Genomic DNA, 12,346 nt, shown 5'->3' with positions numbered 1-12,346 from the left:
AGAGAGCTTTGGGATTAAGAATAATGTGGCATTTGTAACCTTTATAGCTGAAGTGGTGAATTGTTCTGCGCAAACAGAAAGCCGGACTGAAAGAATCAGAATAATAATAAAAGCAGCTGAAAAATATCTAGAGATTGAGGGGATTTCTGTGGAAATGATTAATGAAAAATTAAAGATGCAGTTAACAAATACGCAAGCAGGATGTGGTGGTTCATAATGGTGCTTTTAATATTCCAGTGGAATGCGAGAAGCTTAATAGCTAATGGACAAGAGTTTAAAAAATTCATCTCTGATATGGATAAAAGACCAGATATTATATGTATACAGGAGACATGGTTTAAACCTCAGTTAAATTTTGTTTTGCAAGGGTATCAACTAATTAGGAAAGATAGGAAAAACTGTAATGGAGGTGGGGTAGCAATATTTATAAAACAAGGGGTGGGATACAGGAATGTAGAAGTGAGTGAGGATCAAGAGGCGTTGATGATGGAAGTATGGGAAGGGAATCAAAGTATAAAAATAATTAATTTTTATAATCCGTGTGAAAAGCTATGTAAGAATGCAGTGGAAAAAATAAGAGGTAATACTAGTCAGAAGGTAGTATGGTGTGGTGATTTTAACGCACATAATACATTATGGGGGAGTGTTAAAACAGATTATAATGGGTTAATAGTGGAAGAAATGCTAGATTGGGGACGGTTAGTATGTATTAATAATGGAAGTATAACAAGAATAGATGTGAGTAATGGGCGTAATTCAGCATTAGATATTACTCTGGTTTCAGAAGATCTAGCTAGAAAATGTGAATGGAGTGTAAGCAAGCAAAGTTCAATGGGAAGTGATCACTATCCAATATGGTGTCAAATTGGTGTGGATATTGTACAAACTGTGGTGGAGAGAATGCCAAGATGGAAATTTAAGGGAGCTAATTGGGAGCTTTTTAAAGAACTGTGTAATAACAATATGAACGAAATGGGAGAAATTGAAGAAATAGAAGAGTTAAGTATGAAAGTAATTAAAGTGTTAAGAAATACGGCAGAGGAAGTAATAGGAAAAACGAAAACTATAAGTAGAAGAAAAGCAGTCCCGTGGTGGAATGAAAAATGTAGTAAGGCAGTGAGGGAAAGAAATAAAGCAATGAAGAAAGCCAGAAAATCTGTATTGTTTACTGATTACATTATTTTTAAGAGAGCTCAGGCTATGGTTAGGAGAGAAATAAGAATAGCAAAAAGAATGTTCTGGAGAGAATATTGCAATAGAATAGGGGAAGACATTGAAATAAATGATGTTTGGAACATGATTAGGAAGATGGGAGGGATTCAGAGAAATATTAATATTCCAGTTTTAGTAGGACATGGGAAAATAGCGATAAAAGATAGTGATAAAGCAGAGATGTTAGTGGAAGCATTTGTAAAGGTGCATAGTAATGATAATATTACAGATAATATGAAGAAGTATAGGGAACAGAAAGTGAAAGAGAATGAGCATATATATGAAAAGAAGATTCCGTCAGGAAGTAGGTTAGACTCAACATTTACTTTATATGAGTTAAAGAGAGCACTTGTAGGGGTTAAACATACTTCCCCAGGAAAGGATGAAATCTGTTATGAGATGATTAAGCAATTGTCAGATGGATCATTGAATATAATTTTAAGACTTTTTAATAAAATTTGGGATTCAGGGAAGATTCCTGTGAGTTGGAAACATGGAGTAATAGTGCCAATCGCTAAACCTGGAAAAGACCATTCCCAGCCAGTTAGTTATAGACCAATTGCATTGACATCCAATTTATGCAAACTTATGGAACGGATGGTTATGAATAGGTTGACGTATGAAATGGAGAGTAAAGGTATGCTGTCAGCATGTCAAAGCGGATTTAGAAAAGGGCGAAATACGATGGATTCAATTCTGAGTTTGGAGGCGGAAATTCGAAAAGCTCAAGTTAATAAAGAAATGTTGGTGGGAGTCTTTTTCGATGTTGAAAAGGCTTATGATATGTTGTGGAAAGAAGGGCTGTTAATGAAATTGGAAAGTTTGGGAATTGAGGGAAAAATGTATAACTGGATTTCAAGTTTTTTGTTTGGAAGAACGATTCAAGTTAGAGTAGGGTCTGCATATTCTAGGATTCTCTCAATTGAGAATGGAACTCCCCAGGGAAGTGTGAGCAGCCCTATTCTTTTCAACTTAATGATTAATGATATATTTAGAAATATTGAGACTGGAATAGGAAGATCATTGTATGCAGACGACGGGGCATTGTGGAAAAGGGGGCGTAATAGGCTGTTTGTAGAGAATAAAATGCAAAAAGCAGTGAAGGAGGTGGAGAAATGGTCAAATAGTTGGGGTTTTCGATTTTCTGTGGTAAAAACACAAGTAATTTGTTTTTCAAATAAGAAAAATAATCCTATGTTAAATATTAAAATGTATGGTAATCAGCTGGAACAAGTCAATGTAGTGAGATTTCTGGGTATGTGGATGGATTATAAATTAAACTTTGGAGTTCATATTCAGAAATTGATAGAAAAGTGTAAAAAAGGAATAAATGTCTTAAGATGCTTGTCAGGTGCGGACTGGGGAGCAAGTTGCCAGTCACTGAAAAGAATTTATTATGCAGTGATCAGGTCAAATATAGACTATGGAAGTATGGTATACAGTTCTGCGAATAAAACTTTACTTAAAAAAATACAAGTAATACAAAATCAGGCATTGCGAATTTGTTGTGGAGCATTTAGATCTTCTCCGGTAGTATCATTACAAGTTGAATTAGGAGAATTATCATTGGAACAACGCAGACTTCAATTGAGGATGAGATACTGGTCTGGTGTATGTGGACATCTGGAAAGTCATCCAGTAAAAATACTTTTGAAGGAATGTTGGGAGTATGAATACAAAGAAATAGAAAGCTTTGGTTGGGTAGTAGGGAAGGAGGCAAATAGCTTGGGATTGAAAGAATATTTAATAGCCCCTTCTGTTCCTATACCAGCAATTCCCCCTTGGATGTATCCTATGCCATTAATTGACTTACAAATACATAAAGAAATAAATAATCAAATAAGCATACCAACTAAGTTAGTAGTTGAACAGTATGTAAATCGAGAATATTATTCAGTATTACAGGTATTTACAGATGGGTCAAAGGATCCAGAGTCTTGTAGAACAGCAGCAGCAGTATTCATTCCTACATTTAATATAAAAATTGCAAAAAGAGTATCGGATCATGTGTCAGTATTTACTACTGAATTACTAGCTATCATATTAGCAATACAGTGGATTGAAGAAGTGCAACCATCAAGAATTGTGATATGTACGGATTCAATGGCTGCTCTCACTAGTCTTATGAGTGGAAAATCGGAATCTCGACAAGATTTAATATTTGAAGTTTTGCAAGGTTTATTTAGAGCAAGGCAGTTAGGGGTATTGGTATTCTTCCTCTGGGTGCCAGCACATGTGGGTGTGGATGGTAATGAGGAGGTAGATAAGTTGGCAAAGAAAGCATTAAAGCATCCACAAATAGAAATTAAGGTATCATTAAGTAAATCAGAAATCAAGAGGTTAATAGCAATTGAAATTAGTAAAAAATGGCAAAAGATATGGAATAATGACTCTAAAGGAAGACATCTTTATCAAATTCAGGAACGGGTTGGAAATGAGAGGAAAAGATATGGAAATAGGAAAAAAGATGTCATTATTACAAGGTTAAGAATTGGTCACACTGCATTAAATTATAGTCTTTATAAAATAGGGAAGCATGATACAGGAAAATGTGACAATTGCGGGGAGTTAGAAACAGTGCAGCATATTCTTTTAGAATGTGCTGCATATGAAAGGGAGAGACAACAGTTAAGTCAAGAGTTAGGAAGGATGGGAGTTGATACAATTTCAATTAAAGTATTACTAGGAAATGGAATAAGACAATCAAGAATTCATGAATTATTATTTAAGTATCTAAATAAAACAGGAATAGTAAATAGAATTTAATTTTTTTTTTTTTTTTTTTTTTTTTTTTTTTTTTCTCTTCCAAAGCCAAGTACACTCCACACTCCAGATCAGTAGGTGGCGGAAATGCACCATTTATGTTGGTCTGCCAAACCGCCATTAAACACTAGTAGAAGAAGAAGAAGAAGAACCACAGAGTGGAGGAAGAGTCTGACTTTACCGTTAGAATGATTATTCTCGGCGCAGGGTTAGGTTTCATCTGCAGGATCACGAGAGTCTCTCTGAAAGGAGAGATGGAATAAGCGCGCGCTGGTCGCGTGAGCGGGACGGATTGAAATCCCGCGTCTCGAGCGCGAATGAGACTCGGTTTTAAAGAAGAAGGTGCCGCTGTTGGAATGGGAGGAGCGAAGCAGTACAGACCGATACATTTTCATTAAACTCTTTACTATTTATTTACCTTTCGTGTCGATTCGAAGCATAAGAAAGCGACATATCTCCTTACGTCGATGTGCGGCATTCGCTAGTTTATTCTTCATTGTTTGACTCGTTTTAACTTTCCTAAAATGTTTTTGGAGTGAGCTGGACAACGAGAGGCTGAGCTGAACACAGCGCTTTAGACGCCGCCCGGTAAGATCACCTCAACTCATATTCATAGAGTATTTTCAGGAAATATCTGTGTAAAGTATGGAAAACACAGTGTGGTTTTATTATAAGTTAAACTGGCAGTATAATTGCTTTATGTGATACAATCTGCTGTGCTGAAAAGGGAAAGCGTCGTTGTTTGTGCCCACAATGGATATCTGTTGTCTCGAGTTACATGTTCAACATAGTGCAAGTTAACGTTAGTGCGTTTAAAGATGAATAAAAGTCATGAAAACAACGTATGAAGCTGCTCAGCCGTTGGGCTGACGTCATGAATGCTGTTTCTAACCTAATATGTTTAGTCAGTGACGGTTTGTGTTGCTGCGCGACGCAGGTATCGTTAAACTTGTTTGCTCGAGGATTTCTCTAGAAATTTTTTATATTCAAACCATAAACACAACAAAAGCCAACAGTAAGTCATTTAGTGCTTCATATTTTATATTATCATAAGCAATATGGTGCTTTTATTTAGTAGGAAGAGTAGGGAAGTTCACCTTTGAGCTAAACTTAAGTTCTGACGTAATGATCCGGCATATTTGCTCTTTGAGGCCCGAGGTTTCTTCGTCATGTTTGTTCAATGCGATATTATATGGAGCTTCCTGCAGAGATCAGGAGGACAGGTGCAGGGAAGGGCCAAATCAGGAAGTCACTTAACCTAAAAATGCTAAACATTACTGTCATTTTGTAGTTAAGTGGAAACTACAACACAAAACTTTGTAATATTGTTTATTTTATGTTAAATGTGTTGCTGTTGCTTTATTATGATTTGACACTTTCAAACATTTTTTCTTGACCAAAAACATAAAGTGTCAAAGATGGTGTTAACTAGCTGTAAACACTAATCAAAAAACGTGGATACATTTGACTGGCAAAGAGGATTGGAAATCAATTATAGTCCTTGACAAGATTTGAAGTGCATTAAAAGCCAATGTAACTAATATTTAGTATGTCAGTGCATAGTTCATTCTCTGGTGTCAATGTGAGCAATGACAGGAATGTTGCTGTGTAAGTTATCTGTTTCGGCACGCTCTCCCCCATATTCCTCCTTAGTCAGACGCTCCTGGATTATAAATGACCTGCCTCTCCCTCCCAATGGCTCTTACGTCTACATAGAAATAGAAGTGACACATTAATTTGTGCCAGAATAGCTCATTGAATTAGGTGGGAACCAGAGATATTAGAGACATTATGGCTTTTTACTTGAGAGTGTGTGTGTGTGTGTGTGTGTGTGTGTGTAAGAAAGGGACAGAGTCTATTTGTAGACCAGTTTCTGTTAAAATTTTAACTCCTCTTGTCATACATTAACTTAGGGGACAGTGATTGAACTTGAACTGTGAAGCTTTTGTTTCTAGCAGGGACAAACGTTCACAACACATTTTCTTATTTGGCCTTGCATTCCATGTTAAGCACATAAATTACACCTTAGATATTTTAAACCATTAAAAGGAAATTTGCCCTATATATTTTCAAATTTCATGGTATTGATCTTATTGCATATATTAAATAGTTTTTTGACCAATGTTATAAATCAGTCTGGCGGTGAAATTACAGACTTATTCAGTCATTTCCTCCACTTAACGCCACCTCTTTCTTACAATCAGCTGTAACCTCACATTCCCTGCCTCCATCCAATCAACAACCAATGAGTACATTAAGGTCCCCAGTCTGCATTTGTTTTGAATTTTCGATAATTAATTTAACTTGAATGTATGTATCGATGCAGAAAAGATTGTCACTACTTCAGGTTGCATCTTTTTTATCTAATCGATAAATAATGCACTGAACATTAAGAGCAACCAAAACTTATTAAATTGCAAAATAGCTGTTATAAATAAATAAAATAAAACTTTAAGAATCAGGACACCAACATAAGGATAAACTAAACAAAAACCAAAAAAAGTACTTTATTGTTTTTTTTGGCATAATAAAATATTTGTTTCATGCGGTTTAGTTTAGTTTTTTTTTTTAGCATTATTATTATTTTATTTTTTTTGAAGATATGTATGTATAGTATATCTATTAAATATATATATATATAACTTTAGAGCTGTAGTCTGAACTATGCTGGCTAGTGACTGATATTATTTACTTTTTATTTTATTTATGAGTATTGGTTGTATATCGACCAGTAGTGGTTGGCTTTGCTGTCATCTAATTCTCACTTTTGGTAATCTTCAAAAACAAATAATTCAGTGACACCGTTAAATAAAAAAAAATAAATATGCATTTTTTCACACTGTACATCTTTATACTAAAATGTCTTTTCACATTTAATTGTGAGATGTTACATATTGCTCATTAATTAAATCAGATAAAATTATCAGAACTCGGTAAAGAAAATCTGTTTGTGGTACTAGCTTGCATGCCTGTTAAGAGGGCTGTACTAATCATAACCTAGTCCCTATACATGCTTTCACGTTCAAAAAGCACATGGCTGCAATATTATATAACTGAATTGACAAAGAGGCAGCCTGCAGCCAATCCCCACTCCCCAAAAATAAAAAAGCCCTGCACACAATGAAGGCAAGTGAGGCCATGTGAGTGTGAGGCAGAGCTGGCCCAGATTCTCCCCTGATCTTGTGTTGACGGGTCACAACGAAGACCTTGCGGTTTAGCATTAGTCTTTGAATGTTGTGAACTGTGTGTCTAACGGACAGGACCCAGCTTTCTGTGTTGTCTGTCATATGTGTATTTTATTAGGCCATCCTTAAAAATATTCTTGTTTGCAGTAACCCGACCGACCCTGTCAATTTAGGACCGACTCAATTTTTATTTTATTTTATTTTTTTGCTTTTAGTCCGACCGACTTGCCGGTTGTACATTTGCGTTAAGACCGACCAATTTTTATTTTTTTTACTCTTCAAACAACTAATACAAAAGCAATAAAATAATATTAATTATATTTTAGTAAGTATTGTAAATATATAAATTGCCTAGGCCTACATACAAACGAAGACTATGTTCTTTCTTTAAAAAAAACCCTGTGACGTCATCTATGTTTACACGGATGTCACACTATGGCCTGTGCGTTCGCTTCGTCTCATACTCTCACTTACTGTCAGAGTCAATGGTTCGCGCTTGGTAATGATGGCTGCGGCTGTAGTAAACAAAATGTTTGTGGTCACTGTTCAAAGTCATACGTGTTCGGGCACCATAATACATCAAAAAATTTCATTAAAACAGCTTGACACCGCTTTAACTTGGCACGAAGTTCTTGAAAAACTGTGCCCAGATTTTTTCCCATCCCTTCTTCCGCCTAGTCTAAAACTTCGAAAATCTATTGCACGAATCGATTGGACCAACCAACACAAGGTTGAGTGAGTCCAGTTTTCGTCTTTTTTTTTTTTTTTTTTTTTGGAACACGCGTCACACAGCAACTGCAGCTTCGGACAAACACGCATAACAGCAAATAATACTTCTGCACAGTGTTTCTCTTTTTGATGTGAATAATGTGAATTCTGCCGGTATTCAGACAGTCTCATGCATACAGATACAGATTCGGGCTAGAATCGCCTATGCATGTGATTTTTTTTAATTAATTTATTTTTTTAATTGAAATTTGTAATCGTAAACACAGCCATGTTGAAACCTGCAGTAAATGTTTTGCATTATGGCAGTTCACTCTGCTTATTGTTTTTCGAAAATGTTGCACTCCTGTTTGTCATTGTGCACATAACTTCACGCCAATAAATCATCAGAAATATTGGTCTTTACCAATATATTGAATCTTTACATTCGTCCTGCCTGTTGTCCGTGATTTTTCCTATATTTGGTGTTATTTGCTGTATAAAATGCATCTAGACATGGAAAATCGATTGTAAAATTCAATAAAGTTCAATGAACACTTGTCACTCAAATCAAACAGGATTTTTTTTCAAAGTGACAACCCAAGAAAGCAAAGTAAACGGTCTCTCATTTGTAGGTTGCATTGACACCAAGCGGTGGAAGCAATTAAAACAGTATAACGGTACCTAATTTTTTTTCTTCTCAACTGAAATTCATGCAATAAACAAACATGTTTTTGACAAAGATTTCAATTTGTTTGTGGTCTATATAGCCTGCAAGTTTTTTTTTTACATTGAAACTTGAAAAAAAAAAATATAGACCTACCTACCGACCCTTTAAAAAAAAAAAGTTTTTTACTGTTACTTCAAACCAAAATATTTTTAAGGATGGCCTTACCTGTAGAGTTTCTGACCAGTGGGGTGAAGGTACTTTCTGCTTTATTCTTTATCAGATGAGTGCAGTAGATTTGAAGCTACTAATGTCGAATACTAAGCTTTATTTTGCAAACAAGGTTCTCTCTAATGCAGTACATTTAACTTCACTTTTTTTTTGCTATAATTGTTTTTCAAGAAGTTTGTCAAGCCATTTCCTTCCACCTCTCCACTGGGGTGTTCCCCTGGTTACAGGCAGGTGGTGTCAGGTTACTTTACCTTGCCCTGTCATTCCAGCATGTTGTTAAACTGTTTGTGATAGACAGGGCGTTTACAGAAGAGCTCCCTGCAGGCGCATTTTCTGCTGACAATGAAGTCCAAGTTTCGACTTTGCTTTGAGCTTTAGACTTGGAGTTACTGCCATTATTAGTTTTCAGGTTCTCATATTCTCATAAATATTGGAATTCCTGCCTCAGGTTTTGTTTTTTGGGAGATTAGGAAGGTAGTTTTTTGGTCCTTGGATACAAGGTTACGGAGCAGGTTAAAAATCATAAAGTCTTTGTTATGGATGATTTATATTGGACTTACAAGATATATCCCAGTGCTTAAGAAAACAATAGTCTTGTTTGCTCGTGCATTTCAGTGTGTAATTCGGTTGCTAAGCTTGTGAGTTGCCCAACCACACTGCAGCAGAGGTGTACATGTTTAATTAAAAGTCCGCCAAACAATCAGCCATCATGCTTCAGTGCTGCTCCCTAAAACGAGAGCCTTGTTCACTGTGAAAAATGATTAAGGTCCCGACATTTGTTGGAGGTTTTCATTCCTTTATACTGAATACGAATAGTGCATGTTCTACTTAATATGTATAATTAATTATCTGGCAAGAGATATTAGTGTATAGCTCATGCAGATACATGATTAATATCCATCTGTTCTCCAGGTCATTAATCAGTTCTCAATAAGCTGCTGAGCTTTCCTTCTCTGCCCCGCGCTACAAGCACCTCCACTCATAAAACCTGGAGCAAAGCCCGGAATATTACTGTAAATATAGGTGTTGCTGACGGATTGTGTGCCTTGTCTCTTTCCAGAATACAGTCGTTTTGAGTCCAAGATCCACGACTTGAGGGAGCAGATGATGAACAGCAGCATGAGCTCTGGCTCTGGCTCCCTCCGCACCAGTGAGAAACGCTCCCTCTACGTCAGGTATCTCAATATTAATAAGAGTGCTTTTTCAATCAATACAAGTAAAATTCTAGTTAAAATAGTCGAGGCATGTTTTCAGCAGTTGAGTATCAGTTTTCTTGCATTAAATACCAATGAGGCACCATTTATTGCTATAAAGTGTTCAATTATAGATTTTTGTCATCAACACATGCAATTGTGTTTGCAGTGGAATTTAAAGCTTTTTTAAAATATTTAAATAATTTTTGTTGTACAAAGATATCCTAAAATGCCTGGATAATATTATTGGTATCCTTGGGAGAAATTTGATTTGATAATTCTTCCCTCAATAGTTTCACCAGTGTTTACAACTTGCGGTAAGTATTCAGCCAGATTAATTGAAGAGAAGTGCTCACTATAAAGAAGTTTAGGGTTCAAGGGACTATAACTGGACATTGCAGTGGGAATAAAATTTATTTCAAGATTTCAGTGAAAGATAATGTTAGAGATCTTTAACCAAGTCATACGTCCTGAGTTCTCCAGCAGGATAATGAGCCAAAACAGGCCACAGTAAACACTGAAGAAGAGTTGAAAATAAAAATCTGAAGCGTTCTGAAGTGGCTTTATGAGTTTGAATCCATTTGAACATCTGAAACTAACTGTTGGGAGAAGCACCCATCAAACCTGAAAGAATGGAGTAATTTGCCCAAAATGAATGGGCAAAACTACCAGCCATTGACCAGGTTTAATGACAGGATCTCATATTAAAAAGCAGTTGACATTTTGTTATTTTCTAAAGAATGTCTGATAATAGTTTTAACTTTCCATAGTACGCAGTAAGTATAGTTATGTGCATAATAAATATATAATCCACCTAATGAATGTGTGGCCTCCTGACGATGGCTTGTACCTAAGATGAGCTGTGCTTTATGCAGCGTTCAGCTGCTGTGGGTTCATGAGTCAGCTGACCACATGTGTTAATGTTAAGTGTGAGATCTCCAGGTGTTTTCACATTCTTACGAATACAGTGATGAGATAAAAGTGTGTCAGAATGGTACAGGCATGTCAGTCAGTGCTGATCCCACACTGCACTGCTCCATCTTAAAACATAGGCCTGATGCTGTTCTCAGTTTAGCTGTGTAGCAAACTATATGTGTGTGTCTCAGTGGGCTTGTAATTAGTGTGTTCAAGGAGAAAGGTATGTAGAAAAACACGAAGACTTGCTCCACTGGTTTTCCTCCTTTCATTTAGATTTACCTGTCTGACAAGGGAAAAACATTCATCTTAGAACACAATGCCTTACTGTGTTTCTGTACTCAACGTCATCTGCCATCTGGCTTCTCTCTCATGATTTCATGTTTATCTTCTATCACTATTGTGCCCTGTACTAAACCCCAGGTAAATCCAGGGGACTGACTGTGCAGGGATGCAGGGGAGACATTCGTCCAATTATTCAGCAAGGAAACATTAAATTGATCAAATGATGATGATTTTAAAAATGTTGTAAAATAACATTTATAATGCTACAAAATATTAAAATTTCAAATAAATGCTCATCTTTTGTAGTTTGTATTCATCAAGGAATATAAAATGCATCACTGTTTCCACAAAATGTTTCCACAAAAATATTAGGCATTTGAACTTTGATAATAAGAAATGTTTTTAACCATGAAATCAGTATATTAAAATGATTTCTGAAGGATCATGCAATGCTAAAGACTGCCATTACGTTTTGCCATTACAGTAATAAATTGCATTATAAAAATATATAGTTTTTTAACTAATGTATAATATAGTTATTATTTTAAATTGTGATCAAATTGAACAGTATTACGGTTTTATTTTTTCCCTCAATTACATGGTGAGTGTAAGAGACTTTAAAAAACAATAAAAAAAATGTACCCCAAATTTCTGAACAGTGCTGTAAATTTAAAATTAATCTTGCAAAATGTGCAAGGATATATATATATATATATATATATATATATATATATATATACACACACACACAGAGTACAGACCAAAAGTTTGGAAACATTACTATTTTTAATGTTTTTGAAAGAAGTTTCTTCTACTCATCAAGCCTGCATTTATTTGATCAAAAATACAGAAAAAAATTTAATATTGTGATATATAATTACAATTTAAAATAATTGTTTTTAAGTTTTTACTTTAAATTATCATTTATTTCTGTGATGCAAAGCTGAATTTTTAGGATCATTATCACATGATCCTTTAGAAATCATTGTAATATGATGATTCATTATCAAAGTTGGAAACAGTTCTGCTGCTTAATATTTTTTCAGAACATGTGATACTTTTTTTAGGATACTTTGATGAATAAAAAGTAAAAAAAAAAAGGGGGCTATGTTTTTTAAATATAAATATTTTGTAATAACAATATACACTACTGGTCAGTAATTTGGGGTCAGTATTTTTTATTCTTTCTT

General features: G+C 35.2%; 1 protein-coding gene across 12 annotated transcripts in view; it reads left to right on the top strand.

Annotated features, from left to right (window-relative positions):
• Positions 1–12,346, top strand: part of LOC132109539 (disks large homolog 3-like) — a 90,026-nt gene that overhangs the window by 65,053 nt on the left and 12,627 nt on the right. For all 12 annotated transcript variants that reach the window (XM_059515691.1, XM_059515695.1, XM_059515692.1 and 9 more), the window contains one exon: positions 9,824–9,938. In XM_059515691.1, the coding sequence (XP_059371674.1) occupies positions 9,824–9,938 (115 nt within the window). The remainder of the gene's footprint in view (positions 1–9,823; positions 9,939–12,346) is intronic.

This window comes from Carassius carassius, chromosome 29 (genome assembly GCF_963082965.1).
Source record: "Carassius carassius chromosome 29, fCarCar2.1, whole genome shotgun sequence".
In the NCBI taxonomy this organism is placed as follows: domain Eukaryota; kingdom Metazoa; phylum Chordata; class Actinopteri; order Cypriniformes; family Cyprinidae; genus Carassius; species Carassius carassius.
The sequence above is the reverse complement of the archived record's forward strand: the minus strand, read 5'-3'. Positions and strand labels throughout refer to the sequence as shown.